The 27,181-nt window shown below is 44.1% G+C and overlaps 2 protein-coding genes and 3 long non-coding RNA genes across 19 annotated transcripts; 2 read left to right on the top strand and 3 right to left on the bottom strand.

Annotated features, from left to right (window-relative positions):
- Window positions 1-1,363: 1,363 nt before the first annotated feature.
- Window positions 1,364-11,805, top strand: LOC4343016 (uncharacterized). 14 transcript variants are annotated; one of them, XR_010742479.1, is made up of 11 exons: window positions 1,364-1,838; window positions 2,602-2,711; window positions 4,068-4,249; window positions 4,360-4,448; window positions 4,602-4,704; window positions 4,779-4,921; window positions 9,277-9,370; window positions 9,465-9,757; window positions 9,839-9,894; window positions 10,005-10,365; window positions 10,453-10,667. XR_010742479.1 is itself a non-coding variant. In XM_015789074.3 (7 exons), the coding sequence occupies exons 1-7, from the start codon at window positions 1,617-1,619 to the stop codon at window positions 11,556-11,558; spliced, it is 945 nt and encodes a 314-aa protein (XP_015644560.1). In that variant the 5' UTR covers window positions 1,364-1,616; the 3' UTR covers window positions 11,559-11,805. The 14 variants fall into 14 exon arrangements, 6 of the variants coding, with proteins under 6 accessions (XP_015644560.1, XP_015644563.1, XP_015644557.1 ...); XR_010742478.1 differs by having other exon boundaries at window positions 9,834-9,894; XR_010742477.1 differs by having other exon boundaries at window positions 9,834-9,932.
- Window positions 5,942-7,180, bottom strand: LOC136357267 (uncharacterized). Of its 2 annotated transcripts, XR_010742487.1 has the most exons (4): window positions 6,886-7,180; window positions 6,749-6,809; window positions 6,268-6,639; window positions 5,942-6,180 (listed from the first exon to the last, which is right to left on the bottom strand). It is a non-coding gene; the product is annotated as an uncharacterized lncRNA (long non-coding RNA). The 2 variants fall into 2 exon arrangements; XR_010742486.1 differs by lacking the exons at window positions 6,749-6,809; window positions 6,886-7,180 and having other exon boundaries at window positions 6,268-6,653.
- LOC136357266 (uncharacterized) lies at window positions 11,461-19,714 on the bottom strand. The gene is made up of 2 exons (XR_010742485.1): window positions 19,534-19,714; window positions 11,461-12,269 (listed from the first exon to the last, which is right to left on the bottom strand). It is a non-coding gene; the product is annotated as an uncharacterized lncRNA (long non-coding RNA).
- LOC4343015 (phenolic glucoside malonyltransferase 1) lies at window positions 14,249-15,993 on the bottom strand. Its single transcript, XM_015790242.3, has one exon. It carries the CDS (start codon window positions 15,863-15,865, stop codon window positions 14,459-14,461), a length of 1,407 nt encoding a protein of 468 aa, XP_015645728.3. The 5' UTR covers window positions 15,866-15,993; the 3' UTR covers window positions 14,249-14,458.
- A 3,173-nt stretch (window positions 19,715-22,887) lies between the features above and the next one.
- On the top strand, window positions 22,888-26,289 carry LOC136357175 (uncharacterized). The gene is made up of 2 exons (XR_010742351.1): window positions 22,888-22,979; window positions 25,845-26,289. It is a non-coding gene; the product is annotated as an uncharacterized lncRNA (long non-coding RNA).
- Window positions 26,290-27,181: the final 892 nt, after the last annotated feature.

Raw genomic sequence — 27,181 nt, 5'->3', positions numbered from 1 at the left:
TGATGATCGTTGGAACCAGGGTATACATGAGATTGAGGCATATGAGACGAAAGACAGAGATTTTTATACAGGGTCAGACCCCTTAACTGGCAGGTAATAGACTAACAGCCATACTCCTATTGGTTGAAACCGGTGTTGCTTTTATATATCAGTATCATACAAGTTCAATATTTGGGATGACCTAATCTAATCTAGTCATTGTCGGCTTGGAGGCATGGAGCTCTCACATGTAGTCGATAGCTAGTATAGGTTTCTTCCTTGAATATGAACTCGGTGAAATTGGAGATAGCTCTAGATCTCTCATGTCGACCTCTGAAACTCCTACATTGGGTTTGTCTATTTCTGTATTGGCTTGTATTCCGTTGAATTGTCCTCTCTTCTCCTAGGGGTTCTTGTATTTATAGCGAAGATCATTTTCCTCTCTAAGTTGAACTTGAAGAAATATAACAGGATATAGACTAAGGAGACCTTATCTTCCCCAACTAGGATTCTAACACCTTTTATTTCAGGAAGATAATTTCCTTCTTTATCCGCCGTATTTTCTTAATCAAAGTATATCTTCTCATATACTATTAGATATATAGTATTTTTGTATATCACGAACCCATGTATAAGAGGTATGCCTTATCCTTGACACTAGCCATGTGTTCTTAAAGTCTTATCAAAGTTTTTAAAGTTTTTAAGAGTGAACTTTTGAAATTTGATAAAATATCAATATTAAGAATGTGTTTATTTTGTTGCCCTACCAAATTTGAAAGTGAAGTTGGTAACAAAGTGAACAACCTGCAAAGGATTAAGCAATTCTTAGTTAAAAAACCAGTTAAATTAGTGGTTATGAAGCCTAAGATAATTGATAAGAGTGCTTAAAGTGTACAACCGAATAAGGCCTTAGAAATTAAACAACTCCTATTTTTTTTTATTTTAATATATACCCTCACATTATATTGGCTTTGTTCGGATGATATAGTTGCAGTAGCGTTGCGGCTGTGCTGTAGCCAGCTAGCCAGCAGTTACATGAGTTGCTTCCATCCAGTATTGAGCAGTTGCTTCTTGCAGCTGTGTGTCTGTGTAGCTGAATGGCTAGAATGTATAACATAGGCTAGAACGCTGCAACAATGGTCTACCGAACAAGCCTATTATGTTTAAAGATTTCTAGCTCCATTTTTGTTTTTTTTAAATCACTCTTACAATTTTCAGAATAGGTTTTTTTTCATGGCTATCTTAAAAAAATTAAGGCTCACGACAATGATATAAACATGTGAAAGATTTCATTTTTTTTTATAAGAAACAAATCACTACCTCATGATGTAATTCTTTGGCAACGTGTAAGAATGAAGCCGGCAAGAAGCGAAGCTCGATGGTCAGCAACGACAGGACACGGCTGCTATTCCGCTTCTTTCCGCTCGGACCAGCCCACTACCGGCCCACTACTGAAGTGAAACCACCCTCCGCCGCCGCCGCCGCTCGCCGTAGTCACCTCCGCCGCCACCCTCTCTTCCCAGTGCTACCTCCCCGCCCCGCCGCTTTGCCGCCTCCGGCTGAGGCGAATTTCCAGTATCCAAGCCAGTCGGACATAAGTAAGGGCGGGGAGGAAGCCGTGCCTGCGAGTTTCGACCATGGAAGGAGGCGGCGAGCGCGCGGCGGAGGCGGAGGAGTACCACTGCCACGACTTCGAGTGGGAGGACCTCCGGGCGGAGGTGGAAGCCAACCCTGCCTTCTCCTACCACCTCTCCCCATTTCCCACGACCGTCGGCACCCCGGAGACGCCGCCGCCGCCGCCGCCCTCGGAGGCCTGGACGAGCTTCCACCGTCGCCACACATGCGGCAAGTTTTTCAAGGTTTCAATCTCCGCTCTCCTCCCTGTTACCCTGCGCAGATCTGTCGTCTACTTTTTTTTTCCGGACTGCGCAAATCGTTAGGAATTAGGATTTCTATTGTGCGAGATAGATGTTCTTCGTCGTGGAGACCTCCAGTCCTCCACACTTGTTGAAGCTGCGTTGTTGTTGTTGTGATGTGAGCTAGGTAGGCAGGAGATCGAGGGAATGACAGTGCCACCGTGTTCCACTGTTTCTCGAGGCATGAAATTAGAACGGAACTCCCCATGGTAATGCAATCCCTTGCATAGATCGACACGATGGCCTGTAATAAATTCCATACATTTGTTACCAGATCGTCCAATCGGAGATGATGGTTTGGAATAATATGCTGCTCTGTTTATTCTCCCATGTTATTCATGGCTTGAGGGGCATATATCATGATGGATATTACGGGCCTTGTGGACCTCTTCGCAGCGCAGCATCTTGTTCGTATGAGTTTTGACTCTTTGAGTCCTACACTAGTAACTCATACCACAGGGTTGCTATTTACATCAATCGTGTTTCCTTTGTGTTAGGTGATCTAGTGTTTTTCTCCACATTTTCCACAGTTTGCTGCTATTGTGCTTGGGTACAATGATATCAAGAAAATGTGACCTAGACTTTTTCTGTGAATAGGTAAGGATAATATGAATTGATGTAGTAAGACACTATAACTAAATTTTAAGGAAACAAATAAGTACTTTTAAGGAAACAAGTAACTAACCTGATCATCTCATTTTGTTAGGAAAGAAGGTATTTGCTAAAGGAATTTCCAGAACTTCTTAACAGCAAGGATAGTGCAAAGGTTTTAGAGGTGGGTTGTGGGAATGGAAGCACTGTTGTTCCCATTTTACGGTAATGTCCTCCAAAGCATTGTTGTATTTAGTAAAAAAATATCTATTTGTAGTTGCAAATGCAAATCGTTCAATGCTTATTTTTTTTGTTATAGAGTAATTAAACATTGATGTAGGATTATAGCCGCAAATATATTTGGTACTTTGGTTATCAAAGTAAATAATCTAGACAAAATAAAAAGAGAAAAAAAACAACATGCACTTTTTAACACGCACACTGGTGATTAAACAGCTAATGGTCACTAGTTTGCTAGTCAAATTGCCAGTATGCTGGTCAGACACATATTCTCGTGACATTTCTTACCTGCCAACGTGCTGCATAAAAGAATTGTACCCAATACAAACAAAAGTGATTTCTTGCTTTTTGCTTAGACTTCTTGGAATTCCATTTCCATGTTAGGCATGTGCATATTTCTCACTTAAGAAATCATCCAATCCAGCACAAAGTCCATGAAGTATACTTCAATCTCCACCGATCCAGCATAATATCAAAGCAAATCAAGCGATCTCCATGAGATGCTTTTAATCGCTCGTTGCCATTGGCATGCAGCTGATGTAGTCTGGTTCTGAATTTTTTCCTTGTTTAACTGCCAGTTCTGTACTGTTTAACTATTATGCTTTCTAGCTCAGAGTTGGTTTGGAACTTTGGATTTGTCAAGTTCATGCATCTTTGAGGATAAAGAATACTTTTGCCTATGGGCATTTGAAAACTGTTGACACCCAGCATCAACAAATACTTCTCCTTTCAATTTCTTCTGCTTCTGAAGTTATACATAATCCTGGAATGTAAAATTTTCTGTCTTTCTTTTCTTTCTTTGTTTGTAACATCTGATGATTTCAGTTTACTATATCATACTTTTTGTTAACTAGAAAACTTGTTAAATTTCATTCTTTTTTATTTTTCCCCTGAAAAGACTATTTTTGGTTTGCCACTTTTCCAACATTCTGTTCTGTGCATGGTGCTTTAATCAGTACTAGTGATGTATTTATTAAGGAATTTTATCGCAAACTGGATAGCTCAATAATGCTATGAACAATCATTGTAATATCTTCATTGAAGTGATGCATATTGGATCAACTTTCAATTAGCGATGAATATGCAACTCAAGCACTTTATGGATTAACACTTATGGCATGATACTCTAATTATGTATTTATAATTGGGCGAGAGCAAAAAGAATAGAATTACCGCTATATACAACCTTTTAGGAGCATACATATATGGGATGGAAGTTGCAGATAAACTTCAGAGTTGAACGTGCTTGCCATAACTTGAAGTTTATGTAGTTCATGGTTTAAGTGATTGCCTCGTCATAACTACTAATGATGACATCGTTGCTATCTACTCTTTCTACAGCTCTAGTCCAAGCACAACTGTATATGCTTGTGATTGTAGCAAAGAAACTCTGGAGAAGGCAAATGAGATTGTTTGCAGCACAAAAGGAGTTGAAGTCAAGGATAGGTTCCATCCTTTTTTACTGGATGCTTCGAAGGAAACTTTTCCAGATTGGTTGTTCTGCAAATCCTGTCGAAGTCCATGTGCGAAGGATGTTGACCTTTTACTAGTTTAATTAATTGTTTTGAAATTTTCTTTTACCCGAATTATCTACTCCAATAATGTTTGATTCGATGGTACCTTTTCCTTTCAGGCTCAAGTAATTGTAATATGATAGAAGAATACCCTGCCTTTCTCAGAGACAATCCATGTTGTGTTGATGGTGTGGATTTTATCACTATGGTTGGTAGCACTATCTTTACCCTATTTTTTGTCAAAGCACTTCCATTAGCATTATAATGTTGCCATGCTGTGAGTTCTGAATGTATATTGTAAAAGTCAAACCTCCACTATTTATGCTCTTGTTTACATCAAGTTTGTATGTACGCTTTTCAGATATTCACATTATCAGCCATACCTTTTGACAATATGCTAGCTACACTAGAGCGTTGTGTATCTGTTCTAAAACCAGGTGGCCTTGTTTTGTTTAGGGACTACGGTAATGCCCTGGCCATACTATTGTATTATATATCATTGATCAATAATCTTGCTGACATCTCTTTATTGTATTAGGACTCTATGACATGACAATGCTTCGGTTTTTACCTCACCAAAGAGTGGGATTCCGGGAATACATGCGCTCAGATGGCACCCTTTCATACTTCTTCACATTAGATACAGTGAGAGAACTCTTTCATGCCTCTGGACTACTAGAGGTAACTCGGATTGTTTTGACATGTTCTCAGTTTTCTAGTTACTTTCCACCTTTCTTTGCCCCTGCATGTGCCCCTCATGGTAGCATTCAATATTTTATGAATTAAAGATGTATGCCTTAGTCGATTGTTTCGTTCCTTGTTAGAACTTCTGTGCAGATCATAATAAATGCATCAGAATTGCTCTTATCACTATTAAAATTACTTTGTACCAAACCAATGTATCATAATTTCTGTTTCGCTCCAAAATAATCCAGCTATATATGATTAAAATCATGAGATATATTTCAGGCTTCTGTATATTTGAGTCATCTGAAATTTTTACATTTTTGTCCTTTTCGAAAACTTATTTTATAAATGGACCCCTGGAAAAACTTATTCCGGGAGTGGTCCTTTTTGGTGCACCAGAGTGGCTGGCGCCGTACTCCAACATAGCGGCGCTAGCCACCCTGGCACCGTGACCGTGCCACCTTGGCACAAGGGCAAGCGTTGAAGGGGTGACGTGGCAAATGGGGGCGCCAGCCACTTTGGCGCCGCCCCTCATACCATGGCGCCAGTCACCCTGGCGCACCCCTCCTAGGGGGCCAAGCTCTAACCTTCTGCCTTAGGCGGGAGGTTGGCGCCACACACCCCAAGCACAGCGCCAGGTTGGCTGGCGCCGCCCCCCCACCCACCCCCGAGGACTTCTGCCTCGGCCGAATTGCTGGCGCTGCCCCTCGAAGCATGGCACCAGCGTGCTTGGCGCTGCTCCCCCAACCCGTAGATCTTCTGCCTTGGGCGGGTGGATGGCGCTGCCCCCTATAGCACGACACAAGGGTGACTAGCGCCGCCCACCACCCCCCGAGGCCTTCTGCCTCGATCGATTTGCTGGCGCCGCCCCCTAGCACGGCGCCAGGGTGGCTGGCGCCGACCTCTTCCTCCCTGCCAACTTCAAATTTCATTTGGACAGTTTGCAAACAATGCAAATATCGACACCAAATCACAGTAAACATACATATCACAAAACAGGTTACACAGCAAATATTGACACCAAATCACATATCACATAGTCCACAAGATAACTAGATTGACGAAAAAAGTCCACAAGTCCACAACTCCATCACATATTCCACACATCAAACAATACTACAAATCCATCACGTACTTCATACAACCAACAAGTCCAAAAGTCCGTGAAACAAGTTAACATATGACACATAGATCAACTTCATAGAAATCACTTTTTCCGTTGGCGCCGAATAGCTTGTGAGCCCGGAGTGTATCTACATTTGAAAAACCAATGTTTAAAACATTTAAAAAACAAAGTGAGGGAAATCAAATAACACTTGAGAATGGTAAGCTCATTTTACCTCTTTTTCGCTGGCCGAGTGGATCACAAGTTGTATTGGGTGGGCTGTGATGCATGAGGTGCATCGGAGACTGCGACATGCCTATCTCCTCGGCGTCTGGTGCGATGTAGCCCTCATCCTCCTCCTCCTCCTCCTCCTCGTCGTCGCCGCTAGGTGGAGCCTGTGCCTTCCCCTTTCCCCTTCCCTGTGGAATGCGTGACGACGACGAACCACCAACTTGTTCACGCTCTTCTATCCTGATGGAGTGTCGAGCAGTACTTGGACACACGGATTGAGGTAGTGGTGGTGGTACTCTCCGCGGTTGGTACACGTCGTCCAATCCAACCGACCTGTAACCTAATCTTGCAGCAAGTTTGCGGCACCTTTGGCGAACTTTTTGAATTAAAAAAATAGAAGTTTGTTAGGCATAAGTCAAGTAATGCAAAGTGTTAAATCATTTTTACCTCTAAGACATTGCGAAGTGTGTTCTCCGTATCTTCACCACCCCTTGGAGATCAGAGGGCATGTCCCATTTAATTCATACTCCTAAGGAGCTCTCTGGACTAAAAGCATGAGAAGATGTATATTAGGGTTTAGGGTGCAAATGGAAATCATTTTGACAAATGCAAGAAAACTTACGACTCTGTCTCTAAGTGGGGCGTGCTCCATTTGATATCCAACCCTAGTCCGAACGTCGTAGGGATGTCGCCCCTCATCAGAGTCGCGGTCTTCCTCTATATTGGCTTCCGTCCAAGTAGGGCGTAGGAACAGTTTATATGTCCTATGCAGCCAACGAACGTACTCAGTAAAAAGATGATTTTGCTGTATTGCCTCGATGTACCTATCGTTCCTTTCCGCTGTCCTCCATTCATCAATGGATCTGTTATACTCTAGCACCCAGTCCTTCACCTTCTTTGTTCTCACCCTGTCGTACCTTGACAAATGGAAGGTGATGATGTGTCAAATAAGGGTCAAATGGTGCAAAATTGAACATTGACAATGAAAGCAAGCAGAGATAAAAAATATTACTTGTGTAGATCAACTCTAGTTGAGATGTCCTTAACAAGACATTCTTGTCTCTTCCCAAACTATCGCATGACATGGTACGGAAGGTGGTACTCAACTGCCCAGAAACAAATCAATTGGCACTGGTACATGAAGTAATCGGAGCCTCGATTGCACAACGAGATCAGTGTAAGACTTGTAGCCTCAGTGGTGTGGTATGGTAACCACTCAATCTATAAATGTTGAAGAGTTGTCGTAGGTTAGTATTTCAATCATATAAGTAAATGACGAATTAGAAGTGATAGTGGAAGTACTTATATGTGTAGGCTGTAGGCAGTCCATCACGTTGATGTACTGCTTGTATGCGACGTCCCGGTGAGCATGTGCAGTGGCTATACTCTCAAATAGGTAGGCCACTGTCTTCTCCATGTCTGGCTCATTGTAGGGCCAAAGGGTAAAGCTTTGCCTCCACTTAGGCTTGCCAACCGGTAGTCTTAGCCACATCCACATCTGAATCACCAGCACACAACCACTAATGTTGGATGATGGTGCCTGGCGACAACAGGCCTCGAAGAGCTGTCTATAAGTCCATGCCAACACCGCTGAGCCCCAACTAAAACGGCCCAGATCATCAAGTTTAGTGACCAAAGAAATCCAAATTGCCGAAGCAATGTCACCCCCAACATCTAGAAAAAGAACCCCTCCCAACAAGTGCAATATGTATGCACGGGCATAGCACTCAACACGCCATGGCTCAGCGTTGTTGTCTAGGTATGAAAAGTTCTGGCTAAGTCAAGAGAGGGGTATTCCGTTCTGCTTCTTATTGCTCCCTTGCCCCTGCTCAATGTTGAGTGCAATGCCAAACAACTGCTCTACTTGTACACGTCATCTATGATTCCATGTCTTGCCCGTCACCGCATGTCCCCGTATTGGGAGGGCCAAGATCCCCGCATGGTCCCCATATGTGCAATTCCGAAGCATTGCCAAACAAAGGTCTCGTCTTCTATCCTTGCCCATCCAAGTCTTCTCGTACCAACTCAGTCTTACTTGCACCCCCTCAACGACGAGAAGAATATGTCACAAAATTATTCTTAATGTAATGAGGAGACTTGTTTAGGTGAAGAACTTCTTTCACTCGTGACCTTAGCTTCCACCTCTCCAGTGGTGAGTGGTGAGATGACCATCACTCTTCAAGATGTGGCTATGATCTTGGCCCTCCCAATACAGGGACATGGGGTGACGGGCAAGACAGAGAATCCTGGATGGCGTGCACAAGTGGAGCAGTTGTTTGGCATTGCACTCAACATTGAGCAGGGATAAGGGAGCAAGAAGAAGCATAACGGAATACCCGTCTCTTGGCTTAGCCAGAACTTTTCAGACCTGGACGACGACGTTGAGCCATGGCGTGTTGAGTGCTATGCCCGTGTATACATCTTGCACTTATTGGGAGGGGTTCTTTTTCTAGATGCTGGGGGTGACATTGCTTCGGCAATTTGGATTTCTTTGGTCACTAACCTTGATGATCTGGGCCGTTTTAGTTGGGGCTCCAACGGTGTTGGCATGGACTTATAGACAGCTCTTCGAGGCCTGTTGTTGCCAGGCACCATCATCCAACATTAGTGGTTGTGTGCTGGTGATTCAGATGTGGATGTGGCTAAGACTACCGGTTGGCAGGCCTAAGTGGAGGCAAATCTTTACCCCTTGGCCCTACAATGAGCCATATATAGAGAAGACAGTGGCCTACCTGTTTGAGAGTATAGCCACTGCACATGCTCACCGGGATATCGCATACAAGCAGTACATCAACGAGATGGACTGCCTGCACATATAAGTACTTTACTATCACTTCTAATTCGTCATTTACTTCTATGATTGAGATACTAACCTACGACAACTATTCAACATTTATAGATTGAGTGGTTACCATACCACACCACTGAGGCTACAAGTCTTACACTGAACTCGTTATGCAATCGAGACTCCGATTACTTCATGTACTAGTGCCAATTGATTTGTTTTTGGCAGTTGAATACCACCTTCCGCACCGTGTCATGCGATAGTTCGGGAAGAGACAAGAATGTCTTGTTGAGGACATCTCAACTGGAGTTGATCTACACAAGTAATATTTTTTATCTTTGCTTGCTTTCATTGTCAATGTTCAATTTTGCACCATTTGACCCTATTTTACATATCATCACCTTCCACTTGTGAAGGTACGACAGGGTGAGAACAAAGAAGGTGAAGGACTGGGTGCTAGAGCATAATAGATCCATTGATGAATGGAGGACAGCGGGAGAATGATAGGTACATCGAGGCAATACACCAAAATCATCTTTTTACTGAGTACCTTCGTTGGCTGCATAGGACATATAGACTGTTCCTACGCCCTACTTGGACGGAAGCCGACATAGAGGAAGACCACGACTCTGATGAGGGGCGGCATCCCTACGACGTTCGGACTAGGGTTGGATATCAAATGGAGCACGCCCCACTTAGAGACAGAGTCGTAAGTTTTCTTGCATTTGTCACAGTGATTTTTATTTGCACCCTAAACCCTAACATACATCTTCTCACGCTGTTAGTCCAGAGAGCTTCTTAGGAGTGTGAATGAAATGGGGCATGCCCTCCGATCTCCAAGGGGTGGTAAGGATACGGAGAACAAACTTCGCAATGTCTTAGAGGTAAAAATGATTTAACTCTATGCATTACTTGACTTATACATAACAAACTTCTTTTTTTTTTAATTCAAAAAGTTAGCCAAAGGTGCCGCAAACTTGCTGCAAGATTAGGTTGCAGGTCCGTTGGATTGGACGACGTGTACCAACTGCGGAGAGTATCACTACCACTACCTTAATCCGTGCGTCCAAGTACCGCTCGACACTCCATCAGGATAGAAGAGCGTGAACAAGTTGGTGGTTTGTCATCGTCACGCATTCCACAGGGAAGGGGAAAGGGGAAGGCACAGGCTCCACCTAGCGGCGACGATGAGGAGGAGGATGAGGGCTACATCACACCAGACGTCGAGGAGATAGGCATGTCGCAACTTCCCGATGCGCCTCATGCGTCACAGCCTACCCAATACAACTTACGATCCACTCGGCCAGCGAAAAAGAGGTAAAATGAGCTTACCATTCTCAAGTGTTACTTGATTTCCCTCACTTTGTTTTTTAAATGTTCTAAACTTTGGTTTTTCAAATGTAGATATACTCAGGGCTTGCAAGCTATTCGGCGCCAACGGAAAAAGTGATTTCTACGAAGTTGATCTTTGTATCATGTGTTAACTTGTTTCACAGACTTTTGGATTTGTTGGTTGTATGAAGTATGTGATGGACTTGTAGTATTGTTTGATGTGTGGAATGTGTGATGGAGTTGTGGACTTTTTTCGTCAATCTAGTTAGCTTGTGGACTATGCGATATGTGATTTGGTGTCAATATTTGCTGTGGAACCTGTTTTGTCGATATTTGCATTTTTTGCAGACTGTCCAATGAAATTTGTTGTTGGCAGGGAGGTAGAGGTCGGCGCCAGCTACCCTGACGTCGTGCTGGGGGGGCAACACCAGCAAATCGGCCGAGGCAGAAAGCCTCAGGGGTGGGAGGGTTGCTGGCACCGTGCTATGGGGGGCGGCACCAGCCACCCGCTCGAGGCAGAAGGTCTACGGGTTGGGGGGGACGGCGCCAAGCACGCTTGCGCCGTGCTTCGGGGGGCTGCGCCAGCAATTCGGCCGAGGCAGAAGGCCTCGAGGGTGGGAAGGGGGGAGGGGCGGCGCCAGCCAACCTGGCGCCGTGCTTGGGGGGGGGGGGGGTGGTTGCGGTGCCAGCTTCCCGCCCGAGGCAGAAGGTTAGGGCTTGGCCCCTACCTAGGAGGAGTGCGCCAGGCACGCTGGCGCCGTGGTATGAGGGGCGGCGCCAGTGTGGTTGGCGCCCCCCTTTGCCACGTCACCCTCTCCACGCTCGCCCTTGTGCCACGGTGGCACGGTCACGGCGCCAGGGTGGCTGGCGCCGCCATGTTGGAGTACGGCGCCAGCCACTCTGGTGCACCAGAAAGGATCATTCCTGTAATAAGTTTTTCAAGGGGCCATTTGTAAAATAAGTTTTAAAAAAGGACCAAAAATGTAAAAATTTCAGTTTGTGTCATTGGTGCTTTGGTCCAGTTTCCTTGTATGTCTGTAACTTATGAAACCATTGACTTGCATTTGCCTATCATTGTGCAGTTGGAACTGGGGTATTGTTGTGTCATATCAGTGAATAGAAAAAAGGGGAAGAAGATGCAACGGGTTTGGGTGCATGGCAAATTTCAAAAACCCTAAAGTTGTTAAGTTGATATGATAACTACCGCCAGTACATGTAGTAATGCTAAGGCAACTTAGATTGTAGGGTTTTAGATCTTGCCGTTTGTTTCCTGTGGGCCCTGAGAGGAGAAATCGTGGCCTGGTAAACTTATTGAAATTGAGACACTGTAACTACAAAGCTTGCTGCAGGTAAACTTACTGTTTTGAACGTTAAAATTTTTAATGGTCAAGGCCACCTTCCGAAGGTGAGCCTTTTGTTTGTGAATTCCGGGGAACTGAATTGTTCTCGTGAAAAATACTATAAAATGTCTATGAAATTCTTGCGTTCTAAAAAAGGCCTAAGAAACATATTTGGTTGAACGAAATATTGATAATGCTGTTAGTTGTGCACCTGAGCAAACCCAACTCCTTCCTCCATTTCATAATGTAAGTCATTCTAGTATTTCCCACATTCGTATTGATATTAATGATTCTAGATAGATATATATGTCTAGATTCATTAACATTAATATGAATGTGAAAAATGCTAGAATGACTTACATTGTGAAACGGAGGGGAGTAGTTTGGATGGCCATCCCCGCTCTTACTCTAGAGTCTGTATTCTTCTTCCCGACCATTTTGCTGATCTCTCTAGCTCAAGTATCTATCCAATCTCCACTTGCGTTTCGATTTCTCCCAAACCTACCTCGTAGCATCCGCTCCTCGTCACCTTCCTCCGCCTTCAAATACCTTCCAAAACATATACGAGTTTTAGGTTCCATATGAGTATCAAGAAAGTTGAAGGAATTAAATAGAAGAATGTTATGATTAGTTGAGAAGAAAAATCTAAATGTGGAATTTGAATGATAAAAATATTGTGATCGATTGAGAAAAAAATATATTTTGAAGGTTGAAGTTAGAACCTCCTTGGAAGGCTTGTATTTGGTCCAAAACAGGTGTAATTCACAGGCCCATAAAATTTGTTGAGCCGGACTGAAATTGCGCGCTTGGATGGGCCGGATGTCAGATTGAAATTCGTTCGTAGAGGCCCATTACACCGGGAAATAGATTATCTCCTATCAATCACACTAGAAAACGACGAAAGTCGGGCTTGTTCTCAGCTTCAGCCGTACTCCGCAGTCCGCTCCACCTAGCTCCACATGTTGTCCCCGTGAACTCAACTCCGGCTCCACGCGCCGCCACCGTGAACTTAGCTCCGTCTCCATGCACCGCCGCTACGACCTTGCCCTGTGGGTCGGCCGGAATCCGTCCAGGTCGTTGGCCTCCTCTTCTCGTCATGGTGTCAGTCTCGATCTGCATCTACAACATCTTCTCGACTGCCGATCAGTGGCGGATCAGAGAATTGGTATCATAACATATCTATCGGTGTCACAGTATGCTAATTATATTTAGATCATGGTGTTATAACATATAGATAAACAGTTTTGCTATAGATTTTGCCGAAAGTCGTCAGTGTCGCCTGACACCGACCATTCTACTGTAGATCAGCCCCTACTGTCGATCTGCATTTCCGGCACCGTCTCACCCTCACATGCGACCGACATCTTCACAGTTTCTGGCGTCATCGCAACCTCAGTGCATGCTGTTGGCATCAGCTCTCTCCAAATTGAAACGACCTACTTCTAGATGTAGTCTTGGGTCTTATAAAAATACCTCCGTTCATAGCCAGATTTTGAGAATATGAAAAAACTGAGTTTCCTAACTCTAGTTTATTTTCTGGATTCAACAACCACAGTTTCTTAGAATCTAAACGAAAAGCTAAACTGTTTTGATGAGCTTCTGATTTCGGAAAAAGCTACAGCTGACAGAAACTCTTCAAAGAGGCCCTTGATTTGATTTCTCGTTAAGTACAGCTTTCAATCTGAGTACAGCTTCTGCTTCTTCTAAATTTCTCGTTGGGGGTAGTGAGAAGAGATCAGTGTATATCGTTTTGATAATTTTGCCCAATATTTCTCATCAATCTCTCTGTTGTTTTTCTCTTTCATGTTGTGCTCGGAACTGTTTGATGAATAATGCACGAACAGCTCATTTTTATTCAGGATCGGATCAATTTTGTTGTTTTTTTCCAATCGATTTCTGTTTGATGTTTTGGTCTAAATTGTTTGTTCAGATTTGATTCCTCGATTGGTCATGCTGATTTGATCCATTGATTGAATTCGTAAGATACCCTATTTCGTCAAATCAGAATTCGAACTTCTTGATGTTCCTTCCCAAACACCATGAATGCACGGGTTTTAATTTCACTTTATTTTTGGTGCCCGACAATTACGGGCGAAATAAAATTACAAGTCAATATTTTTTTGATTGCTCCCAAGCAGGTCTTTAAAATATATTCTAGAACGGGAGTAACTAGTACTCCTTCCGTCTCATAATATAGCAATCTAATACCGGATGGGATATTTTATAGTACAACAAATCTGGACAGGAGGGTGTCTAGATTCATTATACTATGAAATATCACATCCGGTATTAAGTTCCTACATTATATTATGGGACTAATGGAGTAGTAGAGTAATACTCCTTCCGTCCAAAAAAAAAGACAAACCCTAGGTTTCCGTGTCCAGTGTTTGATCGTCCGTCTTATTTGTAAAAAATTAAGAAAAAAATTAAAAAGACAGTCACGTATAAAGTATTAATCATGTTTTATCATCTAACAATAATGAAAATACTAATTATAAAAAAATTTATATAAGATAAACAGTCAAACGTTGGATACGAAAACTCATGATTTGTTTTTTTAATAACGGAGGGAGTAGACGAACCGTACTACTAGTCTACTACGGACACATGGCAACTGGCAAACAGAAACAGCAGAAGGCAAAGGACTGGTCCCAGTTCCAGAAACACCGAAGCAGAGGGAATAATGGCACGATTTTTTTACACTGGCGGCAAGGGGGAGGCCGCGTCACCACTCAGCACTAGTGGGTAGTGGCGTCTAGCAGCCGGACCAGCTCGACGTGGAACGCGCGGAACGCCTCCATCTCCGCGCGCGGCAGCGCCACCCCGACCTCGATGCCGCCGCCGTCCCGGTCGCCACGGCGGCCGCTCTCCGCCAGCGCCAGCGCGCCCGTCCGCTCCACCGACGCTATCTCCACCTTCCGGGGCCGACCCCCCCACGTCGCGCCGAGATCCGCCGCCGCGTACACGCCCAGCTTCGGTGAACCCGCCACCGTCACCGCGCGCGCCGCCGCGTACTCCCGCGCGCCGCGCACCCAGCCGTGGGCGTCACGGAGCGCCCGCCCCTGCTCGGCGAGCCCCGCGATCACGCGCCAGATGGCCGCCGATGCGCTGGCCGCGGTGAGGTGTCTCCGCTTGGCCTCCACGAAGCACAGCCCCAGGCAGTTGCCGAAGTAGCTCGACGGTATCGGCGGGCTCACGCGGGGCTTGCACCCGGTCACGAACCCGAACCGCGCGACGTCGCCGCCGCCCACGCCTCGCGCGCGCACGATGCCGGCCCACGCGGCGCCGCACGCCAGCGCGTAGGGCGAGCACCGCGCCGAGGTCTCCGCCTCGACATGCCTCCCCAGCTTGCGGAGCAGCTCGTCCGTGAACCTGAACGTCGCGAGCACGGTGTCCGGCCTCCGGCTGAGGTCCCAGTCGTCGAGCCGCTTGTCACCGGACTCCACGAGATCCCGGTGGTCGCGGATAAACGCCTCCCGGAGTCCGTCGCCGTCCTGCACGACGCCACGGTCGAACAGCGGCGGCGTGTGGTCCACCACCACCGCTTTCCTGCGCTCGTCGCCGAGGCGGTGAATGGCGGCCCACGTCTTGAGGAAGTGCACGTAGCTGGAACCGTCGGCCACGGCGTGGTGCAGCGTCGTGCCGACGCAGATGCCGGCGCGAGGGAACACGGTGACCTGGACGGCGAGCACGTCCTGCGAGCTACCATGCTTGGGCAGCGGAGGCAGCAGCGGGCGTAGCCTCGCGGTGTCGCGCGGGTGGTCGCCGGCGAGGTCCTGGAAGTCGTCGCTGCTGACGGCGACGGTCAGGCAGACGGAGTAGCCATCCGAGTACGCGACCTCCGGCGGCGACATGCGCTCCCGTATCCCGCACGGCAGCTTCCCGACCAAGGGGTAGAAATGGTGCAGGGCAGCGGCCAGGGACTCCCTGAAGAGGGGAAGCTCGCGGAGGAGGAAGTCATGGGCGTCGCGGAGGTCGGCGTTGTCGTAGAAGAAGAGGCGCTGCACGGGCGGGAAGTCCAAGAAGACGAGGTCGAAGAACGTGAGCGGCAGCGACCGTGGCTGGCCGGCCGCCGGCGCCGGAGATGGCGAGACATGGCATTGCTCTAGGACGGTCACGGGGTGAATTAGTGGCCCTAGCGTCATGTTGTGGGCTTGTGGCCGAATGACTCGTACTCCAGCAAATTGTTTTGTTGCCTCCTGTTTGCTGGGTATCTGGCTCTGTTCTTTCCTTCCTAGCTGAGTCCTGGAGACTGGAGAGGACCAATAGATGCCTAGATGGTGCAGATTAATGGACCACACTACGTGGTTAATTCGTTCTTTCATTTTCTAAAAGTAGATCTAAATATATAGTTACAATCTTCTTTTTTTCAAAATTGATCATCGATACAATATACTTTTTTTTCACACGTTTGACCATTCGTTTTATTAAAAAAAACCATAATTATAATTTATTTTGTTGTGAGTTGTTTTATCACTCAAAGTACTTTAAGCATAATTTATATCTTATACATTTGTATATAATTTTTTAATAAAACGAATGGTCAAATATATGTTCAAAAGTCAACGGCGTCATCTATTAAAAAACGGAGGGAGTACGTATCTACTATCTAAAAATGGAAGCCTAAATTAAATCAATGCGCACATTGAGAAATGAAAATGATACGACCAAGTACATGTAATGTATTTATCTTTTGAGAGTTTTTATCATCCTTGAGTGGAGATGGTACTAATCTAGACCATCCATCTCGTACAATCTAAGAGCTAGAATTGCTTTGTACCGGGTGGTACTGCTCTCCCGAGAGAGGAGGTGTTGTGGGTGAGAGGGTAAAATTGAACTTTCGCATATACCCTTGCTTCTATCGGTTTATCCACCACAGCCTCAAGTGTACCTCGCTGCGGCTGCAAATCAAGAATGAATTGAGACGCCTCAAATCTGGCCTTATGCCAGCTCATCACCGCATTCGGTGCCAATGCCCTAAAAGGTACTTCTTGGTATCTAGCACCGGGTGGAGTGGTGGTACCTTCTCAAGAATGGTAAAAGTTCGCTTATCTTTTAGGTTCTGATGTTGTAGATTGGCCCTTCTTAGACTTTATTTTTTTCGAGTGGTAGATGTTAATACTATCTATAAATTTTTACAGATTTTCAATACTATTTGTATTGTATTTTAGAGCTAAAAATATATATGACGGCATCCCTCTAATGGGAAAAAAATAGAAGTTCACATTTGATAGATATTACTGTCTGTGTGCGTTAGCGTATAGAATGGCTTGGAGCCCGTTTGGTCCTATATAACACTCATGATAAGTTCAGAGACCAGAAAAATATATTGTAACAGTTCAGAAACCTAGAAAGCTTTTATTGAACTCAATCAATTACACTAAAGTAATAAAAAAAACACTGAGCACACAAAAATATGATCCATGTAACTATAAATACATTTAGATAAAATCAGGGTGTTAAAATAATAAAGCAAACAAAAATGGCAATCTATTTGTATACTAAAGTTTTGCATGTCTAAACTACACCTTATGTGCAGTTATCATGACATAAATTTATGAAAGGACTTTGCTGTACGTGATTTATGATTATATATTCACATGAACGACATGAAGTTATATCGAAAACTTCGATCGACCGGATCCTTTCCTTTTATATTTCCATGTGCCTGGATCGAAAGCTCATGGTTCAAAAAAACCGATCGATTTTCATGAATTAATTACGACGTAGACATACGGGCTATAAATTGAATTAAAGATGACTATCAAAGACGTACAGCCGGGATGGTAGCAGTCGCAATTTCGGTAGCACCAGCACGTCTAAAACGTACTCCCACTGATTACATACAGTGTTGTGGAAAACGCTTGATACAGCCATTGAAACGTTGATGGTGATAAGCCGGTCACGTTTTTGCAAAACGGCGTCCTTCGTTAATCATTCCAGAACGTAAAATTCCCGTCACCTCCGATAATCTCCCCGGCCGCTTCCGTCTAATCGGCCTGATCAAAAGGCCGAACCAACCCACAACGACTATCCCAGCATATTTGTTGTCCTCTAGTATAAAGGCTAGCTGTACCAGTACGTTGTTGATTACCCTTCTAAATTCCTCTGATGTCGCTGCAACCTGTTAGGGTTAGTTCTTTCCATCTAATCCTCTTTCAAATCCAATCTACCATATTTTCTTGATCTCAAAATTCATTTTGATGTTTCATGTATATCTCAAATAGCAGTTTTGCTATACATTTATCAACAAATTCTCCAATTTTTTTTACAAATGTAAATATAGTGTAATGGTAGTGTAATTACGTACATTGTAACTTGCATATAACACAGTATAATTTGTATGCAACTTTCAAAAATCTTACGATAACATTGCTATTTTCATGAAGCGGAGGTCACGAGACCAAATCCCCTCACTTGTGTGCGTTGCGACTTTTATATATCTTCTCAGCTTGCACCAATCTTAAAGCAAATCTAACGATTTCAAAATTACGCGAAAGTTATAATATCAGTTACACTGTAGTTATTACATGTAAGTTAGTTAGAATGTAATTATAGTATTGTTATACTATATTTACATCTGACAAAATTTTAGAAGAAAATTTGTTGACAAATGTATAGACAATCCACTCAAATAGAAGAACAGAAGATAATCCATATATATTTTTTTAAAACAACCCATACAAGATAGTGCGACATTTATATTAATAAAGTAGGAATAAAACACAAGTCTATAATCTTGGAAGACTATAGTAAGAAAAAAGAAAATATGCATCCACACCACTCGTCTATGTCTGATCTTACTGCTAAATACAGGACAAGCACACAATACCCCTAAGAAATAAGTCTTCTAAACGACGCCTCCAAGGAGGAAACGATGCCAATAGCTTCGTCACCGCCTGTCCTAGAGATCCAGGACGTGGTTTTTGTTGGTATTTCTTAACGACATTACTAGAAATATAATTCCCAGCAATGGCGCAGAAATACTTCTGGTATATTATGGTTACAGAGTTCATCCGCAAGCGCACGGATATACCATTGTAGCATTTCACCCGAGAGTATTCCAAGGGTATCATATTTATTTTATCCCATGGGAAGATCATGTAGAGAGAACTCAACTAATAATTTATATATTACATGTGATAATCATATTCTAAGCAGGGGTTAAGATAATCCAAGGGTAGAGTGGCACACAAGCATTTCTACTCATCCTTATAATAAATAATCTAAGCTAGGTGGAAAGAAAAGAGAAAGAGAATCAATTCCTATACTTCTAATATACATAGTATACATACATTCTAGTTAATTGATATACTAGCTAATACCCTATATCCGATGCTCTCCTGGTACTTCGAGAAGCCACCCCTGACTGCCGAGTTCCTTACGACAGCCCGTCATGGCCATCCAACCGGGGCTAAATACAGAGGAATACCCCCCTAGGAAATTAACTTAGGATTATATATAGGCGCGGAGGAATACCCGTACTAAGCTGTCACCATCAGCGGCCCACCTCTCATCCGCAATATATAACCCCAAATAATGATATCCCGTAATCTAGACACCACGCCTAAACTACTAGATACTACTCTAATACCATCGTCATGACAAAGAGTAATTGCATAAAGAAACATTATACCCGCACCAAAGCATCTCCCAGATAAACTAGCCGTATATTCAGTATAACAAGAACATAATGTAAAGTTGGTACTCATATACTCGGAAAGTATTTCAATACCAGAAATGTATTTAGAAGAGTATTCTAATAAAAGTACAAAGCTTACAAAAGAGGAAAGGAAAGCTACTAGAGCCATACCTGAACTCTTTCGAAGACTTCCGGACTCCTGATTCCTATTCTAATTCTATTCCACCAGCTAGATACTACTAAACTAAACTTAAGAGGAATGAGAGAGCTCTTGCTTGAGGTGTGTGTTGAAGTGAAGAGAGTGAGCTCCTTATATAGAGGTAGGTATGGCGGTTGTGGAAGGGGAATTGTCCGAAGTACCCTCCAACCGTCATTGGGATGCAATCCTGGACGTCCACGCCAAAACCTGGATCCAACGGCGCCAGGATTGGTTCGGCCAAACCACCAGGTTCAGCCGAACCCGGGGCTGGCCCAATCCAGCCCAATTTCGGCTGGTGGCCTCCTCTATTGCTCCACTCCGCAGACTTGTGAATTTTGGCCCAATTCATCGTGTCAATTCTGTGTTCTTGGCCCATTCATACATAAGTCTGATCCTCGACATCGTCTGATTGATTTATCGTTGGTGTTGATGTCGATTCTCCTCCACTTTATGATCATTCTTTGCAAAAGGTCAGTAGACCTGTACTAGTGGAATATTATTATTCTAACATATTTATGCATTGCAAGCATCACTAGTTCTCTCCTGTTTTGGTAATATTGATGGTCGAAACTGATCGATAACGACCGTTAACAGTTTTCACCTGAAGAACCCATGGGAGAGGACAGAAAACACGACAACACCCCAAGGGGAAAACGCGCCCACAGTCATCGCCATTGCCGGCCCGAAGGCTAGGCCTTCACCCATTGTTATACTCTCCCGCGCCAAAGAGTGCATGTCAGCTTCAGCAAAACCACCCGCTAATCCACCTTCGATGCACAGCCACTGCGCCGACACCTCGCCGTTGGCCAGCCATCTAAGAAGAATCTCAACACCCATCGCGCTTCAACTCCATCCGTGTTGTTGGGTTGGAGATAGAAAATGGTGAGAGAGAAGGATCCCCTCTGCCCTGCACTAGCCCGTCCAGCGTGGCCATCTTACGGTGGCAAGCCAGCGCTGCAAAAGGACAAACGATTGGAAAGGAAGCTCGTTGCAGGCTTCAACATACCCCTCATGGCGCTACCGTTGTCGCCGCCTCGACCAGGCTGCTCGTGTTCACAACCAGCTGCCTAGTCGCATCACCGTCGCCTCCGTCCTCCCATCACGGCAACCTCTCCACCGCTGCGCACCAGCGGTTAGCCCGTTGCCGGGTTGGCCTCATAGCCCCCGGTGCGACCTACATCGGCCATCGCTTCACCGACCGCAACCACCCCCAACAACTACCGAGAGTGCAACCACCACTGCCGCTCGCATGCGCTGATACCAGGAGCTCCACCACCGCCTCCAGCCGCTCCTCGTTGTGTCGCGCCATCGTCCGCCGGCACCAGTCGCACCTCCCTCCGGTGAACCGCTGCTGTTGCCCACGCCTCCCATCAGCCGACCACTGTTGTCGTCGGCGCCTCCCGTTGGGCAGCTGGAGTCGTCACCCGCTCCTCCCGTCATCTCCTGTGCCTCCTACCGGCCACAGCAAGCCAATAACCTCGCGGCCTCCCATTGCTAGCGCCTCCAGTCGTCGTCCCTCCGCCATCGTCCACGTCGTCGCTAGTGCACTCCGGTCAGATCTGGCGGTAGGAGCACCAGATCCATCCGCGGGGGCAGGGGGAGGGGGCTACATCCCGCGGCGGTGGATCCGCCGCGCGTGCCGTCTCCTCACGCCGAAGAATGGGCCACCGCTGGGGTTTCAGCCCTATCGCTGCCATCCTAGCGGCCGCGCGGTTTCTAGCGGCAGTGAGGCAGGGGAGAGGAAGGGAGGATGGTGTCGGTTGGGACTAGGGTTCGCTCCCTGCGCCCGCGTGGACGACAGGGAGCGGAAATTTCTCTTCGTAATCTTTATAGAATATTTTTCCAATGCACTAATACTAATACTAGTCAGATTTCTATATCTATATATATAGTAGCTCTCATCGTTTTCACCTTTTCCTAATTAATTCTAGCGTATTATATGTAGTGAATTCCCAATATATGAGTCTATAATATGCATAACAATATTTACATATTCACAAACATTGAATTTTCGTCAAATTTTGATTAATCATCCGTATTTCTATTAATCGTTTGTCAGTATCTTCTTCATCCGACATCCGTATTCCGTTTCCATAACACTGATTACACACCATGATAAGATGCTGAAACTGATCTCTGACCGACTGGCCGGGGATCGATCGATGTGGTCAGTTGTTCCCACCGACATGTCGGAGACCTCTACACAGTTAAAGAATCGACCGGGTGCGGACGTGTGGTGTGATCTAGTAGATCTGATCGAGTGATCACCAGGGTAACCTATAATTGTTACAGTACTTCAGTTAATTAGTCGTATAGCTCGAACCACACACCTTTTCTGACGGTGACAAGGTAGGGAAGCAACTGGCATGGCTAGCTCCATCATCGTGGGATGCACCACACACGCCGGTCACACTTTCCCTAGCGGATCCATCCAAACGAGAGGCAACGCAGCCATGTCGGGATGAGAAAAAAATAATTCCATGCGTGCTGCAACAATCCCTCTCACTACTACCTTTGTTCTAAAATATTCTAAAATATAGGTATTTTAATATAAACATAACTATTAGAAATATAGGTCTTAATGGTTAGAGTAAGATTGTGATTGAATGATTAAGAAAAGAGAGTGAATGAAGAAATCAAATAGAAAATGTTATCATTGGTTTAGATGAGAGACTGGGCTAGAAAATTTCTTCTTTTTTACGACAAAGTACTATACTTAAAAATAGCTTTATTTTAAAACGAATCTAGTACGTACCATGCTACGTGTGGCTAAAAAATAAGTCTAGTATGGTGTAATCTTTTACTATTACTGTTAATAATAGTTTACATTGACGGTTATTAAGTACCGATTTCAACCATCAATTTCCTCAAATAATAAAAGGAGAACTAATATTTCTTACATGAATATTAGTTGTAAATAATGTAGTTTCACTTGTCTCGGAGAATTACTACGGATGCAGTAATTGTACAATAAAGTGAAGGAGAAATAAACCGGCATACAAAGAAACACATCTCCGGTGAATCATGTGTGAGCACATGGATTGATGCCCCATAAGTCAGCTCAAACCGACTTAAAGTGAGGCCAAACCACCGTGCACCTCCTTAGAGGCCCACATGTCAATCCTTGGAGAAAGGTGGTAGAGAGAGATGGGGCCCATGCATGGGTCACTCGAACCAACACCATCGCCACCTCTCATCTCCATCCTCCACGTGGCAACTCATGATTTCTTCTCAAAGGCGGTTGCACTTGATTACCGACTTAACAATCGTCATAAGCAGCCTATAAATAGAAATCACTCCTTCACTCTCAAAATACACACTTAGAGAGCAGTTTTCTTATTCATATACTTGTTTTCTCTTTAGTAGTGGAGATAAGCTTAGAATAGTCTTCGGTTCCATAGTCTTCTTGGAGATTCGGGTATGTTCTTAGTACTTTACTCTCTTTGTAAGACTATGAGTTTCATAAAGGAATTATCTTTTGCACTTATTAGTGTTTATAGTTCATATACTACTTTATTAGTTATGTGTTATAGGAATAGTTTGTGCTTCACTTGATTGGACTAGCTGATCTATGCCACGGCTTCGGTCTAATTATTTTAATATGTTGCACTAGTTCTAACTAGTCTATCTAAAGGGTTGGAGTCCCGGGGTAATTAGTATCATTATTTATTAATGTGAGCATGATGCTTAGATTAATTAAATGGCGTCGGATGCTAGTATATCCCACGAAAAATGTGGTAGGTGGCATGTGGTGGAATCTTTTTATTTTAGACCATTTTAATAAATAATTTTCACTTATTTCAACATAACATAAATGAACCTTAACGGCCTCCCAGGAACTTATTTTCAAAAATGAACCTTTTTGCCATGCCATTTGTAACCGGTGTGGCCAAACTACCTTGCCACACCACCGGTCTTGGCATGGGCAACGGTGCCCCGTGGCAATCATTGGCATTGACAAGGTCAAGCCGGCTTCGACGTAGCACCTATTGCCACGTCAGGCTCCGTGACATGGCAGCTGAAAACTGCCACGCCCAGCTCGTTGCCGTGGCAGTTCAGCTAGCCCCATTTATTTTGTGTCTTTTAAGAAATAATTTCCATTGTTCACTTAGAAAATTTCATGTGTTAGGATTATTTGTTTATTAATTTCATGACCATTGTGGTTTATGATGAACATAACAAGTTTGTATTTAGAAAATTGGTACTATTAGTAAACTCCATAGTAATGAATGGTTTGGAGGAATCCATTTTAGAGTGGTTTTGATGGACTTGATTTATCTGTTGAAGATATGAATGGTTCAAGCATATTCGATTCCTTGTTCTTTGTTTTCACTGCAATTTAAAAGGACAGAAATGGCTAAATCCATTGTAAGCAATCACCTAAAATAGGAATTTCAACCAAGACATCTTTCGTCCTCTTAAGATTCTGCAACTCTTCCTCGGTATAAAATGAAGTTGGGCCTTCATCATCTAAGGAAGATAGTGATGAATAGTCATCGATATCTCCCTACTGCCCGTCCTACTCGAAAGACCTAGGGTCGGAGTCATCATTCACAATTGCAATGGTACCATTCAACTGCACCGCACAAACATTTTTAGATCTCACATGACTATATTTTGATGATTTGCTTTTAGAAGTTTTTTTTTGTTGCAATGGATTTAAAATGTTACAATAAGTATTTTAGGATGTTTCACTATGTCATTATTGAATGTTGCACAGGGTGTTCTTTGGATGTTGTAGGAGGTATTTCGCGATGTTTAATTGTAGCTGATGTTTCACTATATCATTTCAGAATGTTGCACGTGCTATTTTTGGGGATGTCTCGGGATGTATTTTGTGATGCTTTAATGGGTCATTTTAGATTGTTACACGTGCTATTCTTTGGATGTTTCAGCAAGTATTTTGTGATGTTTCATCGGTTATAACTCAATGTTTCATATATCATATAAAAATATTTCTGTTACGAATATTTTTTATCCAAAATATTTTCATGTGGGATCTCTCTGTAAAATTTAATTGCAATAAATTTAATAATACAATCAGATCACATATCGGATAATTAATTCGTAAGAAAAAATAGTTTATAATTTGCTAATAAAGTGCATATGTGGGTGGGGAATCTAATGATGCATGAATGTGGAGGTCCCGATTTGTTGTGGGCTCGTAAAAGTAGATATGACGATATCCCTTTAAGGGGAAAAAAAGAAAGTCCCATTTGAAACAATTTATTGTTGTCTATGTGCTATGCAGAACATCTATATACTTCATGTCATGTCACGTCAGTGCACAGAGAGTGGGTTGAAACCCGTTTGGACCTATATGACACACATGATAAGTTTGTGGATCCAAAAATATATATTGAGAAGAGTTTAGAGACCTAGATGACACCCATGTATAACTTTAGAGACCACCCGCACATTTTACTCTTTTTAAATAATGAAAGATTTTGTTGAACTTAACCAATTACACCAAAGTGATACAAAAGCACTTAGAATATTATCTATATAACTATAAATACATCTAGATAAATTTAGGGTATTAAAAAATAAAGCAAACAAAAATGGCAATTTATCTGTATTCAAAATTAAGTTGCATGTCTAAACTACAGTCGGGGTGAATAACAGACAAGAGAAAAAAAAGGTCAACTAATTAATGATAAATAGCAAAAATAAAACGTATAAAAATGGCTGTAATAACACTATATATAGTAGTTGCACAGTGCGTTGGCAACGTGGCTATATATCATCATGACATAAATTTATGAAGGGACTTTGCTACATGATTTATGATTGTATATATTCACATGAACGACTTTGAAGTTTTAGTGAAAACTTCGATCGACCGGATCCTTTCCTTCTATATTTCCATGTGCATCTGTTGCTGGCAGCTCATGAATCGTAGACGTGCGTGTAAAATCAATGTTTTTCATTTATATATTCTGTGATGAACAATTGATATGTGATTTATATTGGTTTTGAAATTTGGTGGATAATTGGTGAAGTTCTGTTATGCAATATATTGAATAGTGATAGTACGAAAACAGGGATTTTTGTTTGGCTCTTGCGATCAGATCGACTAGGGTGTGCCGGTTAGACTGGTGTTGTGGCTACGGTAAGATCGGTTGGACTTTGTTTAGAGTCGGTTTTATGTTTTCTTTGGATACTCGCGATTATCTCATGTTTATGATTTCTATACGTGTGTAATACTGTTTTATCTTAATGTTGAGTCAAGTTGGGAAATAACTTGTGCTCGAATATGGTTTGTTATTTGATTCATGTGCAGGTGTGTCTTGATGCCTCGAAAGAACATTGGCGGTGATGGATTGAAAGCCGACTTGGGAGACGTTAATGTTCGGATGATCAGGAGATCATGTGGAATGCTCAGACTGAATAACAATACGCGTGGTTGTGAAGATTCCATACGGCATACAAGAGAGATTATGTGCGAATGAAAAGCAGAGTCAAATTTGGAAAGAGTCCAAATGTAGGAAGATTAAAGTTTGAATTGTAAAGGGATAAGTTGTCACTAGGCCAGATCCGGTCATCTGTGATGGGTTCTAACCCTCACCTTTGACGGATTTAGTCCTGGTCAGAGATTAGTGGTCACTAATGACTACACTTCATCTTTGACGGGTGAAAGCCCGTCACTGGTAATTAAAACCTTTGACGGGCAGAAAAATATAGCCCGTCACACGTGACTCACACCTGTGACGGATGACTCTTTCCAACTCATCAAAGGTGACAAAACAGCTGTGACTGGTTTTAATTCCCACCTGTCACAGATGTCAAAAACCACCCAGAAAAAAAGAAGTTCCTCACCCCAAATGTACGAAATGAAGAAAAATCAAATACATCTCAAGATGCACACGATACAACAACTTTGTATTTTAAATCAAATACATCTCAACAAAAAACTACACATGAAGCAATCTAACAATATACATCACACAAGTACCCATATCAATTTTAACAAACTACACATCCACACAAGCAACAAACATTAGCAAATCAAGCACAAACGACATCAAGCACAAACAAATCCGGCGGCCGGCGGTCGGTGGCGGAGGCAGCGGCGTCCGGCAGTCAAGGAAAGGCTGCGGATGCTGGATCCGCATCCCACAACCTCGTGGAGGTCGGATCTGGTGGTCAGCGGTTGGCGGCGAAGGAGGCGGTGTCCGGCAGTCGAGGAAGAGGTTGCGGAGGTGGCGAAGGTGTCGGCGGCTGGATCCGCGTCCTGGAGGCCAGACTTGGCGGCGTCGGCGGCCGGGAGGCGAGGGAAGGCGCCGGCGGCCAGATCCGGCTTCTCGGGGGCCAGATCTGGCGATCGGCGGTCAGGAGGCGGTGACGGCGTCAGTGTTGAAGGCCGGCGGTCGGGAGGCGACGGCGTCAGCGACCGGGAGGCGGGAGAAGGCACCGGCAGTCGAATCTGGTGACTGGCGGTCAGGAGGTGGCGGCGGCGTCGATGTTGAAGGCCACCGGGCCCGACCTCCTGGAGGCCGATGGCGGGCGAAGGAGGCGGCGACCCTGAGCTCCTAGAGGACGACGGCGGGCAAAGGAGGCGGCGACGCTGCTATGGGAAGGAGACCGCGGCAGCTGGTGCACAATTGGGGGGAGAGGCGA

Source organism: Oryza sativa, chromosome 7 (assembly GCF_034140825.1).
Source record: "Oryza sativa Japonica Group chromosome 7, ASM3414082v1".
Classification (NCBI taxonomy): Eukaryota; Viridiplantae; Streptophyta; class Magnoliopsida; order Poales; family Poaceae; genus Oryza; species Oryza sativa.
This window is presented reverse-complemented; position numbering and strand designations above follow the sequence as displayed.